This window comes from Balaenoptera musculus, chromosome 6 (assembly GCF_009873245.2).
Source record: "Balaenoptera musculus isolate JJ_BM4_2016_0621 chromosome 6, mBalMus1.pri.v3, whole genome shotgun sequence".
Lineage (NCBI taxonomy): Eukaryota > Metazoa > Chordata > Mammalia > Artiodactyla > Balaenopteridae > Balaenoptera > Balaenoptera musculus.
The window spans coordinates 10990133-11008544 of record NC_045790.1 but is presented as its reverse complement, the minus strand read 5'-3'; the positions used below and the strand labels follow the sequence as shown (position 1 = coordinate 11008544).

General features: G+C 40.5%; 1 protein-coding gene across 4 annotated transcripts in view; it reads right to left on the bottom strand.

Moving 5' to 3' along the window:
* Nucleotides 1-17333, bottom strand: part of CCDC25 (coiled-coil domain containing 25) — a 39002-nt gene extending 21669 nt beyond the window's left edge. The window contains exons 1-4 of one of the 4 annotated variants that reach the window (XM_036855214.1): nucleotides 17227-17333; nucleotides 14215-14262; nucleotides 8684-8723; nucleotides 3926-3977 (exon numbers count right to left, since the gene is read on the bottom strand). In XM_036855214.1, coding sequence (XP_036711109.1) covers nucleotides 3926-3977; nucleotides 8684-8723; nucleotides 14215-14262; nucleotides 17227-17254 — 168 coding nt within the window. In that variant the 5' untranslated portion in view covers nucleotides 17255-17333. The remainder of the gene's footprint in view (nucleotides 1-3925; nucleotides 3978-8683; nucleotides 8724-14214; nucleotides 14263-17226) is intronic. The other 3 variants (XM_036855213.1, XM_036855216.1, XM_036855215.1) reach the window with 3 other exon arrangements.
* Nucleotides 17334-18412: the final 1079 nt, after the last annotated feature.

Here is an 18412-nt window from a genome sequence, read left to right as displayed (position 1 = left end):
AACACTTACTTGGTACCTACCAAGTACAAAGGGCTATGTCGTTTACTGCAGGAGATCAACCAGGTAAAAGTTCCGCAAGGAGCACATATTTTTATCTAGCACATTATGTGCTTCCAAAAGAAAATGAAATCAAACTCCTGTTCAAACAAGTTCTAACTGGTGGCAATGTGAACTTGGGACTACCCACCGTTATTTCCATTTTCTGATGCAGCAGAACCCAAAGGAAAAAATTTAATCTGAACCAAAAGGAAAGTTGGGAACACCATACTTTATTTTCTCTAGACTTAAAATAGTTCCAAAATGGCAAGAAGTTGCCTAGGAAAATTCAGAATTTTGTTCCAGCAAAGAGTTCACAATCTTCTTTTTTTTTTACAACACAGTTCTCAAAAATATAAATAGAATAAGTAAAGATGTGGTAGAACGTTTTACCTTGTTAGTAAATTGAGGAGTAAATATTATAAGCATAATGAAGTAGCATCTTGTATTTATTAAAATGGTCAAATGGTTGCTATTTTTCGGAAGTTATAAAACCCCAAAAAGTTTTTGGAAAACCTATATATATCAGGTAGCATTTTAAACCAGCATAATATTTTCAAAGGGCAATCTGGCATAAAAGGAGTTATCAAAATGTTTATATCTTTTGACCCAGTAATTTCATTTCTGAGAACTACTCTAAAAAAAAAAAAAGAAAAGAAAAGAAAAATAGAAAGTAGTTCATTAAAAAAATATTTCTTGTTGGGGATTCATAATGCTGAAAACTGTAAACAACTTATATTCTGACAAGGGAGCTTTCAAATTAACTGTGGCATAGTATCAACTCAAAGCAGACAGTCAAAACAATAAATATGAAAATAATGCAGTAACGTGAAAAAGTCTGTAAACTGTCACTTTAAAAGTAATACAATCTTTTTGGTATCGAGCTCCATGAGCTGTTTATATATTTTGGAGATTAATCCTTTGTCCGTTGTTTCATTTGCAAATATTTTCTCCCATTCTGAGGGTTGTCTTTTTGTCTTGTTTATGGTTTCCTTTGCTTAAAAGCAAAAGCTTTTAAGTTTAATTAGGTCCCATTTGTCTATTTTTGTTTTTATTTTCATTACTCTAGGAGGTGGGTCAAAAAAGATCTTGTTGTGGTTTATGTCAAAGAGTGCTTTTCCTATGTTTTCCTCTAAGAGTTTTACAGTGTCTGGTCTTACATTTAGGTCTTTAATCCATTTTGAGAAAACCATAATTCAAAAAGAGACATGTACCAGTGTTCAATGCAGCACTATTTACAATAGCCAGGACATGGAAAAAACCTAAATGTCCATCGACAGATGAATGGATAAAGAAGATGTGGCACATATATAGAATGGAATATTACTCAGCCATAAAAAGAAACGAAATTGACTTATTTGCAGTGAGGTGGATGGACCTAGAGTCTGTCATACAGAGTGAAGTCAGAAAGAGAAAAACAAATACCGTATGCTAACACATATATATGGACTCTAAAAAAAAAAAAAATGGTTCTGAAGAAGCTAGGGGCAGGACAGGAATAAAGACGCAGATGCAGAAAATGGACTTGAGGATACGGGGAGGGGGAAGGGTAAGCTGGGATGAAGTGAGAGAGTGGCATGGACATATATACACTACCAAATGTAAAACAGATAGCTAGTGGGAAGCAGCCGCATAGCAAAGGGAGATCAGCTCGGTGCTTTGTGACCACCTAGAGGGGTGGGATAGCGAGGGCGGGAGGGCAGCTCAAGAGGGAGGGGATGAGGGGATATGGGGATATGTGTACGCATATGGCTGATACATTTTGTTGTACAACAGAAACTAACACAGCATTGTGAAGCAATTATACTCCAATAAAAATGTGTTTAAAAAAAAAAAGTAATACAATCAACCAGGGGAAGCCAAGGTGGAATGCAGACTGAGACAGAAGAACCTAAGTGTGTGACAGACATCACTGAAAGGCATGAGGTGGGGAGGGCGGGGAGCAGCTGACAAGTAACTTTGAAAAACAGCATTTTGAATGGAAACTGTAACTGCACTGTACTTTAGTTGATAAAGTTGTTTCTTATGGGGATACAGGCTAACAAATCTGAAACCACTTCCATATATACTGGATTCAAATAAGCAAATGATGGTGGATGGTGGGAGCCAGGCTTCCCACTGTCTGAGAAGGAAGTAATAGCTAAGCAAGGAAGGAATGTGAGACAGGCCGCTGTAGTAACGGGTTCATCAGAGACACCAGTCATGTTTAGCTTACTGCAGATACAGAAAAAATTATGCATACGAATTACTCACACGGGTTAGTACACATACACCTATTTCCTAGCTCTGTCACATGAGAGGGCCTAGAAGCAATGATACTCTAGCAGCAATGAGCACACCCAGAGCCCAGATCTTGATTTCTAAATACCATTTCCCAATAAAAGAAACCAAAGTTCCTCAGAGAAACGGCTGATCCTAGAGCTGGAGCAGGGAAAACACAAGATGAGCCTGGAGCATCTTGAGTGTCAGAAAGTAAGAAAGTGCTCAGAAAGTAAAATGACAGGAGCATGTCAAAGGAACACAAGAGCCAAGCTGGAAGAGTCAAAGCAGGGACAATTTTAGCAACAAAATGACACAGTACTGGATTACAACCCAAAGTAAAAAGTAAATGTGTGAGTCCATACTGATATAAGTAAATGACTGAATTAAATACATGGGAGAGAAGAGATGAATTCCTTACAGAAGAATTCCAAACAATATATGCAGGTACTCCCCGCGCCAGGACATGGAGTTCTCCCCCTTGAGTACAGGCTGGACTTAGTGACTTGCTTCCAAATAATAAAGTATGTGGGGAGAAGAGCAACTCTCTAGTGAAAAACCCTGACAAACATTACCCTGGCCAGGAGATCAAGGTTAACACCATCAGTGCAAGTCCTATTAATGCATATACCCCTGACATGATGGGATAAGAGCACTTCACCTCTGTGCTATTGTTCCCCCAAACCCGTAACTCCAGTCTAGTCATGACCTGATCAGTACTTCTCAAACTGTCAAGGTCATGACAAACAGGGAAAGAGTGACAAACTGTCACAGACCAGAGACTAGGCAGACATGACAACTAAAATGCAATGTGTGACGCTGGACCAGATCCTGGAACAGAAAAAGGACATTAATGGAAAAACTGGAGAAATCCAAATAGAGTCCAGAGGTTAGTTAATAGTGATGCATCAGTTCTGGCTTCTCAGTTCAGACAAATTTACCATGGTAATGTTAAGATGTTAACAATGGGGAAAACTGGACATGGGGTATATAGGAACTTGTACTACCTTTGCAACTTTTCTGTAAATCTAAAATCATTCCAAAATAAATATTTTAAAAAATACACATAACAATTATCCATACCCTATGATTCAACTACACAAAATACAATAGATGGATATAAAGACAGATTGGAAAAACAGTGGTTTTACGTGACTAGGGAACATTAAATCTTTTCCCTTTACCAGGATAATGCTGTTTTAAACCTCCCAAAGCAGCCCCTGATAACTAGGAACATATGCCCTTGGTGAGGCAGGAGAATCACATGAGTCTGAGAAAAAGGAACTACAACATGATCTTCCTAGAAGAAGACAAAGTCCAGTAGTGTCAACTGAAATGACAGGGAGACAGAGCAGAGGTGACACACAGCACACCTCAGCTGGCAGGACAAGGCAGTGCTTCTATCTGGGAAATATGTGCTGTGTCCCCTTCCAAGCCTCAAAAATCACCAGAATTGCCCTTAGTGGTTTCCTGGGTTGGGGGAAGACATCTCTTCATTTGCTAATTTGTAGACTTTTGTACATATTTATTACTCTAAACAATTTATTTGCCCAAAAAAAAAGGACAGAGGACAAGATAGGATGCTCATCACTACAGAAAAAGTCACGAATCCATGTTTAAATCCAGTTACCTTATGTAATCGAAGGTATACATGAGCCGAAGAGAGTTTGTCCACATGAAACCTACAAAGAATGAAAACCACTTTTAGCAAGAGGTACAAGATAACCATCTCCTCAGGCCACCTGCATTTAAAGCATTCCAATCCAAAAATATTAATTCAGTGCCGACTGCACACTGAGCACTATGGGGGCAGAAAACAGTCACCGCCTCCAGAGAGCTCACTATCCACTGGGAGACGTGAGAAGAACACGGAAAGTTCTGCAGCTGTGTGAGACTAAGTACCAAGATGAGTACAGGAGGCGATGAATGTTAAAAGCCCAGGGAAGGGTGATTTTTGAAGCGAGAAAGAGCTATCAGTGACCCAAGGCTTCACTGATGAACTGAGACTTGGTGGGTCCCAAGGTGAACCACGGGACTCAGAGCAAACACGGGGAAGGAATTTTAGGTGAGAAGAGAAGGGAATGAAAGAAGTCAGCAAGACTCCAGGGTTGCAAGCCTGGGAGACTCACAGGACCACCGACAGTAACATCTTACAGTTGGAGAGGGAGCCAGTTTGGCAAAAAGATGACAGGTTTGGTTTGGGAAATCCTGAGTTTCAAGCGATGGCAAAACAATCCAAAGAGAATGTCAATCACAGAGATGGAAGAGTCAGGTGAGGACTGAAGCAGTAAGCAGACCACATCACCAAATGGGTCAGACCAACAATTCATCCAGCCTTACCTCTGACAATGACACTAATACGCGTCTCCTGGGAAAGCATGGTGATTGCCCTTTATGACGCTGTCCTAAAAATATTCAGAATACCCTCTCACCCCAGTATCCTAAATTTACCTTTCATTAAGGCTCTATCATTCACCAATTTAATTAAATCTTTTAAAACTTACTTCTTTTTTCACCTAGTCCAACATTTGGGGATTTTAAGTTTTTCATATTTACAATTCACCAAATGAAGTTGACCGCTCTTTCCAACACCCAGAGAGGCCTCCAGAATGCTAGCAAACAATGGTAACACACGACTGTCACTTCGTGATTTCTGTTAACTTTACTCATCTCTTCCTTAGTCCTTTCCTTTACAGACTGAGGAATGTTCAGTAAAATCCTAAGGAGGCAACGTCACGTCCCATTACGTATTTCTTTAGACATTTTCTTAGCATTAATGGATTTTTTAGAGCTGTAGATGGTTACACACTCATACCTGGTCCAAGATGTAGGCAGTGTGATTCTATATAAAGGTCAAGGTTTGCTGTTTCTCATGCCCTCTTTAAAAAGGTCAAGCATCTTGCTAGTCACTTTGGATAAAGAAAATTTTTACACATTTTTGGCAGTCTATGATGGCTCTAGGTTTTATTCCTAACCATTAGTGATAGCCAGAAATGAATATAACATCTTAGTTTGATTTATTTTTCTTCTGCTGGTTCATTTACTTATTTGCATTCCCACGTAAGAGATTCCTACTGATTATCATCTTCAGCTTGGCATTTTCCAGCCAGAAAATGTGTTTTTTGAAAATCTGGAAATTATACCTCACTACTCTGTTTCAGAATCTTAGGAAAATACCCCATTAGTAAGCAGGCTCAATTGAGAAAACTTCTCCCATTCCAATTTGTTTTAAGTTCTCTATTTACAACAACTCTTTCCTACATACCCATAGTAGCTTGATTGTATTCTGATTTTCCTTAAAGGTCTCTGATGTGGAATTTTATCAAAAGACATACACAAGTAATTCCATGTATATACACACTGGGTTCATACATAGGCAGTCAAAGTACTAAAACACACCCAGGAATATCACTGCTGATCTACACCAACTTCAGGCTTGTAGGTACACCTCTACAAAGTGCAAAGGGAATGCATGTCCCAACGGCGCTTTGGTTGAAATGTAAAACGAACAAAAAAGTCAGTTCTGTAAACAAACTATTTTGAGTGAGTTTCCTTAAAAAACCTTCCAAACCTCCCAAAATGCTCACTCCAAGTTTAAATTATGCCCACTAGTTCCCTAGTTCCCTCTCTTCCTTGTTACCTTCCTCTCCCTGCTTAATCACTATTACTCTTTATTGAACGCAGAGACTAGAAACATGAGCATCCCTGACCTGAGAATGTAGAGATGCACGGGACCCCAAGCTGGGTCGTTTAACTCCTTAAAGTGGGGTCTCTAGAAATACCACTCATTAGGGGGTTTGGAAGCAGTGAACGCACACTCTGTATTTTCCTTTGTTTAAAATGAATTTAGTTCCATTCTCATTTAAGCCTAGAAAAATTCTTTGCTTAAAAGCACCTTAGGAGGTTTCCTGGTATAAACTTAGATGTTGACATTCCCAGAGGTTAAGTTCCAGGTTGAAAATCTGCCCTGGAATGTAGATCAACTGACTCATTCTTTGCACACCCAGGAATGTTTCCAGGATTGACAGTTTATTAACTGTAACAGGTCTTGAAATTTAGGGCTATGCCAGCTCACATCTGACCTAGAATAGCTTCTGGAAGTAAAAGTCAATCACTTCCGACAACAGACATTAAATCTCAAGATTAAAGAGTGTCGAAATGGCTATCAGGCAGCTATGGACACCAGTCTGGTAAGTGCCTTCCAGAAGTCTACCTTAACGAAACGAAAATCCCAAGTCATAATACATGAGGTGTAGGTTGTAAATTGGAAATTTCTCTTCCACTTAATTTTTTTTTAAATGTCAAGTAAAAGGCTGTAGTGAACTGACTTTCATGGTGCATCTGAGTATGTAACCTTTCCTATGCAGGTATTTCTGCCCCAAACCTTACAGCAGGTAACTGCATAACAGGTGTGATCATCCTTATCTCTTGTGTGACAGATCTGGAGATCTTTGGGGCCTTAAGGACAACTGAAATAATCCAGCCAAAGGTGACAGGTACTCAAAATGGAGATGACCAGAATGCAGTTACTGTGAAGAAATGTCCAGCAGAGATCATTTCCAGACAGGCAGAGAGCTAGTCAATTAGAAAGTCCACATCTACTGAACACTTACTATGTGCCAGGTCCTACGCTAGGTAGTGGGACAGAGTGGTAAACAAACCCGATGGATCACTGTCCTGGGGTGGGCGGGGGAGGCAGGGGAGCAGAGCTTATAGTCAAGGGTCCTAGGAAGGTAAGCAGCACCCAGTGCAGAAGCCCTGAGCAGTGCAACCTGCCCACCTGAGGTATGGGGGCACCAAGCAGTGTCTACCTTGATGACGTATTTGAGTTCAGAAGATGGGCCGCTGTGCTGGAACAGGGGGCTGATAAAAAAACCTTTAAACTTCCTCAGGTTTCTAGTGCCTCTTGGTTCCTGGAGTGCGGACTTCAGAGAGGGCAAACAGACAGGAAGTCCTTCCACGGGGTCAGGAGGCGGCTCTTTCACAATGAGGGAGGCTGGAGCCAGAGAGGCGCCCTTCAGTGGGCTCCCGCAGGTAGGCCCGGGGTTCCGAGAGCGGCTACATCTAGGGAGTAGCTGAAGTTAGTCTCCGGGCAACATCCTTCCTACCAGATGCCCCATGCTGCACATCTTACTGAAAGTCAGTCAACTCTTCTAAAAAGTGGCAGCCTAAGCTCTGTCACTATAGGAAATTAAGTGAAGGATCTGGGCCCAAATAGCCTGAGGGAAGGCAGAAACAGGGATCTAGAACTCGAGCTGGCTGGGGGCCAGCAACGACCCGAGTGGATCTGTTCAGTTTCCCTTAGCCTGAGTTTCCTCATCTGAAAAAATGGGCATGATATTGGTAACTACTTCCCAGGGTTGTAGTGAAGTGAAATGTATTAGTGGAGGTAAACACTCCACAGGATCTGGCCTACAGTTATGTGTTCGGTAAACGTCCATTACTACTATCATTAAAGCCAACGGGATCCAAGTGCTTCTCCTCAGGGACGGCATTTGGTAGGGGGGTGTTAGGAGTTGTAGAGACCATATCCCGCTCTATAGTAGGTAGAATTAGGCTCCAGGAGAGAGACATCACAAGGGTCAGAGGGAGTGGTGGAAGCTGCAGCTAGAAAAAGAAAGCAAACTGAGTATGAGAGCATTACATGAAAGAAAAAGAAAGTAGCAGGAATCCATGAACTCCTCACAGGTTTTGGGTTTGAGTTGTAGAAAAGCCCATATGGCATCCCAAGGCAGTTAGAAAAAGAAAAGAATGCAACTAAAATGAAGGTACTTTTTTCTGCATTTGTCTTGTTGCTTTTTTAGAATGGGTTTGGCAAGCAGCAAAATAAAATTATCTTGGAAGGAGGCTAAGAAAGAATATATTATAATTTTTGAGATTTCCATAAATTCTTTTAGAAAGAAGGGATAGGGGCTGGATCAAGCCAGGGTCAAACTCTCTGTTGAGAAGACAATGGGAAGCCAGTCTGTGTTTTCCTTAACGCTGGATCTGGTCAGACGCTCTACCTACTCCACCGACGTGGAAGCTCGCGTCTATTTTCTTCACTGCTTCTTGTGAAGCCTGCGTCCATCCACTCAAAAAGAGTGCTCGGAGTGTGTTAAGTGCAGTGGTCTCGGTAACCTACTACGAGGAGACACACAGGAGGTAAAGCAAGCCTATGTTCCTGAGACCTTTGCAGTGAGGCCCGAGATCTAGCCCTAAGACCTCATTCCCGGTTAACGTGGTAATTATAAACGAAGGGAGCTGGCTGGCAGCTATTTACCACTGAACATTCACAGACAAAACGCAAAGCATGAGTTCTAGTTTTAATCGTAGGAGTCAGGTGGTTGGTCAAGTCTAAGAAAGTAAATAACGATCCATAAGAAGCAGAACCAAAATTGCTACTTACCAAATATCTTCAGGCCAGCCATACTTTATCAGATCTTCATCTGCAGAGAGACAGAAGAGAACAAAGAAAAGGAAAGAAAAGAGAAATGAAGGTCTGAAGGGATACAAACTACTATGTATAAAATAAATAAGCAACAAGGATACACTGTACAGCACAGAGAAGTACAGCCATTATTTTGTAATAACTTTAAATGGAGTACAATCTATAAAAATACTGAATCAGTATGTTGTACACTGAAACTAATACAATATTTTATTTTTTTTTAAATTTTAATTCAGTTTTAAAAGTATTCTTTGGTTCTTTTATTTATTTATTTTTTGGCCATGCTGCACAGCTTGAGGGATCTTAGTTCCCCGACCAGGGATTGAACCTGGGCCCTGGCAGTGAAAGCGCTAGGTCCTAACCACTGGACCGCCAGGGAATTCCCTAATATAATATTTTAAATCAACTATACTTCAATAAAAATAATTTTTAAATTTTTAAATAAAACAAAACTAAAAACATGTTTTAAAGAGAAGGTTAGGGGCTTCCCTGGTGGTGCAGTGGTTGAGAATCTCCCTGCCAATGCAGGGGACACGGGTTCAAGCCCTGGTCTGGGAAGATCCCACATGCCACGGAGTAACTAAGCCCGTGAGCCACAAATTACTGAGCCTGCGTGTCTGGAGCCTGTGCTCCGCAACAAGAGGCCACGATAGTGAGAGGCCCACGCACCACGATGAAGAGCGGCCCCCACTTGCCGCAACTAGAGAAAGCAGTCGCACAGAAACGAAGACCCAACACAGCCAAAAATAAATAAATAAATTTTAAAAAAAAACTGCTAAAAAAAAAATATGATGGCAACTTTTTCAGAGAGTGGTAGGATTATTTTCTGATAAAAAAATAAAAAATAAAAAAATAAAGAGAAGGTTAAATGAAATATGCCAAAGTTTATCGTAAGTTGGGAAGGGAAAAAAAAAAACCAATCTTTTCCACAAAACTTTTTCTCTCCCTTAATAAAGAGTAATTCAAAGAGGCTTTGATGCTTGAAAATACCAGAACATTTTTTTTAATAGTTTTTACAATTGGACAATTATAATCATTATAATTTTATATAACACTTATAATCTAAAGTTCAAAGATATTTCTATTTGAAGATAAAACTAACACTGGCAAATCAGAGCAACTGAGATGTTAGATAATGTCTTAGAAAACTGATTCACTATAACAATACTTATATGTTAAAATGGTTTTGCTACAACTTTAAAACCAGTGGACTGCATTTTACATCTTAAAAAAAAAAAGCTTCTCAATTATAAAATTGTAGAAAATTAGGGAACAAAACAAACACCAGAAATATAAAGAAAATAAAAACACCTAAAATTCTGTCACATATGAAAATAAAAATAGAAGAAATAGGTAAAAGTCAAAGTAACTGTCTCTGAGGGTAGAACGTGGGTATTGAAAAGGATGGGGTAGAGAACTGATGTTTTTTACTATAAGCATTCTGTTATTACTTGAACTTTTAAACTATATATTTGTTAGATAAAAATAAAAATTTTAGAAGTTCTTTGGAAAAAATGACTACTTGATTCTATCATATGGATAAACTTTTCTGTTGTTGACATTTGGATTGCTTCTAATTATAAATGCTTCAGTAAATACTTTTTAAATAAAAATGTCCATACTCCCGATTATTTCCTTAAGGTGTATTTCTAAAAGGTGAAGTATTCGTTCAAAACATATGCATATATATGTTTTTTTGTTTTGTTTTGTTTTTTGTTTTTGGCTACACCACATGGCTTGCAAGATCTCAGTTCCCCGACCAGGGACTGAACCTGGGCCACGGCAGTGAAAGCGCCAAATCCTAACCACTAGACCACCAGGGAACTCCTACGTATGTATATTTTTAAGGCTAATAATATATATCTCTACAGAAAGGTTATCTCAATATATACCTCTAATAGCCATATTAATAATTAGTAATACACAAGCATTACTTAAATTATGAAACCTAAAGTTAAAAATTGTAAGGTAAAGTGATTCACATATGATGATTTAAAATGTACTCAAGTATAATCTATCTAACTTGAATGAGGTATTTATTTTCCAGAAAAGCAAAAAGATGATAGAGTACCCTCTTGGATGAGGGTACACTAAGCAACTGCAGACACCCTGAGTTTTCTGAAGGATTTTCTACCAGCTTAAGTAAGAAGCTGAGCAAATAGCCGACAAGTAATCAGAAAAATCAGAAAAAGGGAATTATAAAAACCTCTTTTCCTCATTTGGGCAATGTTTGGCTCCCTGGTGACACCTGCTGGCTAATAAAAAGAACACACTTGAAAGCTTTTTAGAGAAAGGACTCATTCAACTTAAAATTCATTTATGTTCCATCCAGCCCTTAGCCTGAAGTCATCAAGGCTATTAGAAGTAAACGTGATGTGCTAGGAGCGCTCGAGAACAGGCAACTTAAAAATGTAATACCGTTCTTACAAAGCAGACTAAGAGAGTTGGATGACTCTAAGAGTGCCTGGGGAAAAGTATTCTACATACAGATTTTTTTTCCTGCATATACTTTAGTGACAGCAAACCACCACTCCAGTGGGCTCTAGACAGAATCTAAATATACATCTGCAGACATAAACTCTGTATCTAGATTTGTATCTGTAGAGAGAAATCCCTACAACGGAGGTTTAAAGGATTCACTCTAGCCCATCCTAACCCACTCTTCCACGAAGCTTCTCAGCTCTCCCTAACCACATTTACTCTCTGCCCCCTCTACTTCTACAGTGTTTGCTATTAATATTACTTCATTTTGCCCATACTTTTGTTTAATAGACTTTATTTTTTAGAGCAGTTTTATATTCACAGCAAAACTGACCGCTATTTGGTTTTTGTATGTGCCTCCACCTAAATGAACACTGTGAAAACACAGACTCAGTCTTCCTCTTTGGATACTCAGAGGCTGGCACATGGCCTCACACAGACCAGCCCCAGCGAACAGGAAACTACAAGGGAAGGGAAAAGAGACACGGTGGGAATGTCCCTGGCACAGCTGCCTGCGTCAGCAGCAAGGGTAGCCCATCAGTGTGCACCGGAATCAAAGCGGCCCTTCGCTGTAAGACATACGTAAAGCCGTCCCCGCCCCGCCAGGGCTGCACAGTGCAAAACCCGCACGACCTCGGCTTTAGGTGCCTCTCAGGAACCTGAGTCTTGGGTTCACACCCTTCGTGTGGTAGAAGGGAAAGTAGATTTGGTCAGGTTTGGATCCATATCTACTGTAGATAACTAGGACTCCTATAACTGTGCCTTACTGTTCAATGTAATATAGGGAGACAGTATCCCCTCCCCCGCTATGTTCATCAGGAGGACGCTATGAGAAAAGTTATCCATGACAATTCACCGGTTACTAGGAGAAATATAAAACTCAAGTATTAATATACTGCAGACAGCTTCTCCATTAAGTCACAACCAGAGTCAATGGCATAAATTCATTATAAGGAAAAAACCATTTAAAAATTAGTTATTTTATGCTATTGGTTTTTTCTCTTGGCTAGGATGTGACAGTCTTGCTTATACTGATTCTGCTTATGGTTATAGCAGGGTTTGAAACTGTTATATAGATCTGATTTATAATTATATAGTTATATAACTATATCACATTATCATATTTATAACATTATATATATTTTATGTAATGTATGTGTATATACACCAACTACATATACTTAGCATGTGTAACTATACATACAACTATATATGTTTTTATAAAACTATATGCATAGTTATATCTAAGTTATATATAACTTATCACTGTTCTTTGACATCTTTTAATTTGGGGCCTTATTTCATTAAGCAAGTGTCTCATACTGAAGAATGTTATACTTGTCTCTTTTAAAGGATCAAGTTTAAACTGTCAGTTACAAACTGCACCTAGAACAGACACCGATGGTTCTAGAAAAGGAAAAAAAAAAAAAAAAAAAGCAAAACCTGAGGGTTAAAGAAAAGTAACTGAAGTGAATCAGGCAGCTCTCAGACTACTGAGGCAGAGTCACCCAGGCCTGGAGTATTCCCACGGGAGAAAGGAGGCGGCTTCGGGGAGCTCCAGAGCTCCAGAGAGAACCACCAGTTACTGAGCGCCCACCGTGGGCCAGGCACTCTCCCCAGACTCTTTCATTTAACCTTCACAGCCCTGCAAGGCCGATACCATCCCAGGATTCTCTTCTTACATCTAAGAACCCTGAGGTTCAAAGGGGTTAAGTAACTATGGCTAGTTTGCTGAAGAGGTGGGATTTTAACCCAGACTGGCCAGACTTCAGAGCTGTCTTTTCCAGAACATGATGCTACCCTCAAGAGAAGAGTAGCTGTGCTTTTCAAGCTTGAAGAAGAGGAATTCTGTCACTTTCTCCAAGCTCCCTTGTTGCAGTTCTTTCCTCCCTCACCTCAGTGTCCCACACCGTGAGGGTCAGTGCTGTCACCTCCCTGCTCTCTCTCTCTTTTTTTAAAATAAATTTATTTATTTTTATTTTTGGCTGTGTCGTGTCTTCATCGCTGCGCGCAGGCTTTCTCTAGTTGCAGAGAGCGGGGGCTACTCTTCATTGCGGTGCACGGGCTTCTCATTGTGGTGGCTTCTCTTGTTGCAGAGCACGGGCTCTAGGCATGCAAGCTCAGTAGTTGTGGCTCGCGGGGTCTAGAGTGCAGGCTCAGTAGTTGTGGCGCACGGGCTTAGTTGCTCCGCGGCATGTGGGATCTTCCTGGACCAGGGCTCGAACCCGTGTCCCCTGCACTGGCTGGCAGATTCTTAACCACTGTGCACCAGGGAAGTCCTCCTCCCTGCTCTCTTGATCAAGAAAACTACAGTTCCCTTTTGGCGCCCCCCGCCACTCGTGCAGTCAAAAAGGCGATCCCTAAATCAGTGTTTTTCTTGTAAACTTTATATCAAATTCATTAGTGAGTCATAAAATTAATTTAGCAGGTTAAGACTAGCTTTTTAAAAATGAGATAAAACAGAAAATAGAGGGCACAGAAAATAGTATGGGTATTTTCTGGTAAATTTTTGTTTTAGTTAGGTGAGTGTTTATATCATTTAGTCATAGGAATGTGCACAGTATGAGATAACGTGTTTCATTCTGAGAGTGGTCAAGAAAGCACTGTTAACATTTCAACTCAAAAAGAACCATCTTCTGCCTCAAAACAACCAAGATATGTTTCTTAAACAAGGTAAAAATGTACAGAAAATGATCTTTTCAAAGTCCAAGCCACAGATTATTTTTATTTAATGAAAACCAGCACAAGTTAACCTCTAATTCCTGTCACCCCTAAATCAAACGATACCACAAAACTCTTTGTAAAGATTCTAATCAGCCACAGGTGGTCCAATTAGCTCAACTATTATCTGATATAATGAAATTCTAAGGAAGTTAATCCTTTGGAATTCCTTATAACTGGTTAGTTAGTAGTTACTTGAAAACTCATATCCAACAAACCATTGGGAGAAAAGGCAATTAACACTTACCTGCTGGAAATTTCAAAATCAAATGCTTTTGAAAACTTACTTTCATATTTATCCTTTCCCATGTAAATAGTGTAAGCAGATGAGTTAACTAAGACAAAACAAAAATAAGAATAGTTAGATAACTTCAACACCGACACAACTGTCTGATGGGAAAAACAAGTGACAAGTGCTTATTAGGGGTTGGCAAAACATTCATGGCCGGTAGGCCAAATCCAGCCCTGTTTTTAGACAGCCCTTGAGCTAAGAATGATTTTTACATATTTAAAGGGTTGAAAAAAGCAAAATGAAGAAGAATAAGCTAGAGAGACCGTACGTGGCTTACAAACTCTAAAATACTGACCATCTGGAGAAGGTTTACCAACCCTCATTAAAAATGGCTACTTTCCTACTTTCTCAGGATTTAGTTCAACGCAATTCCAGTTCAGTCCTATACTTTTGCCTTCTTCAAAACAGTTTTAAAAAAACAACGACTGAAACTCTTCACCTCAACCATTTAAAAATAGGTTCCTATACTTAGGCAAGTTTTATTTTTCATAATTTGATTTAGTTATGTCCTAGGTGTGCTGCAAATTATAAGAAGCTCCCTATCACATTCAGGGGAAACACTGGCTCTCAAGCTTCTTCTAATCAGTGGCTCTGAACCCTGTTTACACATTAGAATCACCTAATTTTGCCCCAGCTCCACCTAAGACCAACCAAATCCAAATCTCTGGGGATTGGGGTTTTGCAAAAGATCTCTTTTTACAGTGATTCTAACGTGAAGTCAGCATTAGGAACCACTACCCTAAATCAAAAAGAATATTCTGGGTATGGTTTACCTTAGAAATGACATTTGATCATTATTATACTGAATTATTCTAGTATTTTTGTTACTCTCACCCAAATATTAAGGTTGATTAGTATGGGAACTAGTTATCTTGAAGATACCTGATACAGGTGTAGCAACCAGGCCAACTTTAGAGGCACTGTGATAATCTCATAATTTATAGAACAACCTATCTTGAGACAGATGCTAGTAAAAGGTACTAAAAGTACAAGTGAAGTTAATGAGCCATGCACAGGTAATTTGTGGGTCCATAAATCAGAGGGGCTTAAGTTTGACACTGGAAATATAGCAAGGCTAATGTTTCATTATTCTATTATGAGAGCATGAAAGAATAAAACTAAGCAGATTTTAGTTAGAGATACTAATTTTAAAAGGGAAGGCAAAAACTTCCTATTGAGATTTTCAACCCATTTTTTAAAAAAGTTTTTTTGCAGTAAACCATCAGTTGCTTGAAAAGCTTAGCTATCTATACGAAGTCATTTCCTGCAGATTCTGTATGTTCAAGTTGTTTTCTGTACTAGGATATATAAAGTTTTACTACTATCTTACTGGAAGTTATAATTTTTCCATTAACTTTGCAATTTTAAAAGCTGCACAAGTGCAGATTTATTAGACTTAGAGACCAAATGTTTTTCTGACAGGAAGCAATTCTGATGTTATAATGGAAGCCAATGAGAAAAATATGATCCACAAATCAACTGAAGCACTCTGTTCTATTAAGGGCACCTGCGTGTGTATGACTAGCGTTCAAGGAATTTAGAATCACTTTAAGGAGAATAAAGCAGCCAGCATAAAATACATTTAGTACCTATATGGCCTGCCTGTAGTTTTCATTCCATTGCTGGACTTGTACAGGTAACTATGTTGTCAGGGACTCTCATGAGAAGCTACAAAGAGACACTCCAGTTATCTGGAGGGGCAGGACAGGACAGAGGGAGGATGAAAATGCTATTAGGGGCCTATAATGATTTTTCAGGCTAGTTTGAATTTTGTTTCTAGTAATTTTAAACTAAGCCTATAGAGACAGAGAAATAGCTTATGGTACACCGTGGAAGCCTAAACTACTGAGAAAAATGAGATGTGATAGTATGATGGAGTAGCAGGGGAGGGGGTCTGTGAGTTACAACTTCCCTGGGCTTCAGCATTCTCATCTCTAAAGAGCAAGTACCACTCTATTCAAATCCACACAAAACTGCGCAGCTAGTTTCACTTAAATCTCACCTTTAACAAGTAGGCAGAGACAGTAGCAACAGAATAGAGTGTGCTAGAAGTCAAAAAATACCATTCATTTATTCAATAAGTATTTATTGAGTAACTATTTCGAGCCAGGCACTACACTAGAGAAACCAGGAGATCCCCTCCCTGCCCTCAAGGGGCTTACACTCTATCTCAAGCAGACAGAGTTTAATATCATATGACAAGTGCAATGCCAAAGGCATACATGGGTGTTAAGGGGATCCCCGAAGAGTTATATCTAAGCAGTCCTGGGGTGGCGACAAGGCGGGAAAGGCATCTGGAAAAGATGGGCGAGGGCTGTCTCAGGGGAGAAGCAGCTAACTGGGGGGCTGATTATAGGCAAAGGGAACAACATAAGCAGAGAAATGAAGACACAGTATTTCCTGGGAACTAAACACACCCTTTCCTTGCCTGCCAAAGACAAATCAGAAACATTATCATGTCACTTTTCAAGATCTGGGACATCAACTCTGCCCAGTGAGTGGCTTTATCGCCATTCCAGAGTCTTTTTATGGCTTTCTGTAACATCCAGGCCCTATAACCCTTTCCTAGAAGGCTAAGGCGCACTTCCTATAAGGCAGAGTTGTTGGCAGATGTCTCCTTTCTTTCTCTATGCGGGTAATTACCAGGGCTCAGCAAGATTAAAGGTTACGGGGGAAGGTGGGGAAGGGAAGACTTAGGATAGGGGTGCGAAAAAGTCCACAAACTGTCCAATTCCAGGTAGCGACAGGTCTTTCTGATTGAGGGAAAAGAACAACTCCCGGAGGCAAAGACAGCAAGGGGGATGGTGCCTCTACGCGCCCGAAGGCCCTGACGAGGGGGCGCACGCGGGGAACTGGGACAGACACGGTGGGGGGACCATGAGAACGCGGGAAGAGGCACCCACTGCCGAGGAGGCGCTCAAGGACCAGGCTCAGCGGCGACCTGGGGGTCTCGGCTTCGGAGCCCCGCGGTCGAGCAGGGACCCGGGAGGTCTCGGCGCCCACTCACCGTTTCTGCTGGTGAAGTAGAACACCATGATCCCGGCGGCGGCACGGCGACTCCAGCGCCGAGCAGCGGCACTCAGCTCCGGAAGCTCAAGACACCGGAAGCGCGGAGGCCGCGTCCCCCGGAACTCCTCCGCGCACTTCCGGCGGACGTCGGGCAGCGTCATAACGCCGGCTGCCAGCGCCGTCTTCAATCCTGGCGGGTTCCCCCGTCGGCTCGCTGGGAGCTCAGTTTACTAGGGGGTTGAGGGGAAAGAGGATGGAGTCAGGACAATAGGTGACTGGAAAACTGCGGGGAAACTCCCGTCTTCCTAAGAGAAAAATGTCATTCACTGACTTTATTTTCAGAACCTCCACCCCGTGAGCGGTCAAATCTTGAGGCTTAGCTCTTGGTCTTATCTGCCTCCTTTTACCCGCATCTGGCCTGCCTGAGTAGAAACCTTTTGCCTTCTTCACAGCTAGGCGTTCACTGAGCCAGTTACGGTACTTGGCACTTAGTAGTAGCTCATTAAATTTTGACTTAACCTTAGGTGTAAAATGAAGATGAATAGAGCTGCTAATTCACAGGCTATTTTGCCAGGGTTAAATAAGTTAATGGGCATAAAATGTTTAGAATATAGTGAGTAAATTGTGATATTCCCCGGAGGCAATATGCCTCTCTGCGTAAGATCTGCCATCTATTATTACCTGTGAGACTGGGCAAACCTCTGAACCTCAGATATCTTCCAGATGTAAAGTGGGAATGATCTGACTCAAGGAAAGTTCCCACAGCACTTAGTTTTGACCTATTTCTCTTAACTTCATCTGACCGACTTCATTCTATGAAGTTAAGCGCATCACTTTAACTAAATTTATTTAGAGCTAAAAAAGTGCCAGAGACTGTACCAGGAGCTGGTACACAAAGATAACAACAGTAGCTAATAATCAGTGAGTGCTTTAGGAATCTTTGGACTTTGCAAAAGAAGAACCTAGCTCTGTCTTATAAATAGTCATTGTTTTCAGGCCCTCAGTTTTATTCTCTGTGAAATGGGAATGATGATTCATATCTCATAGACTGTGGTGAAGAGTAAATGAAATAAAACACATCAAACGTGCAAGAATGCCTGGCGCATAGATGTTACTGTCATGAATTTTTAATTTAACTTGAAAAATGAAAAAATGAGCTGGAAACCTAACGTATTACTAGTCAA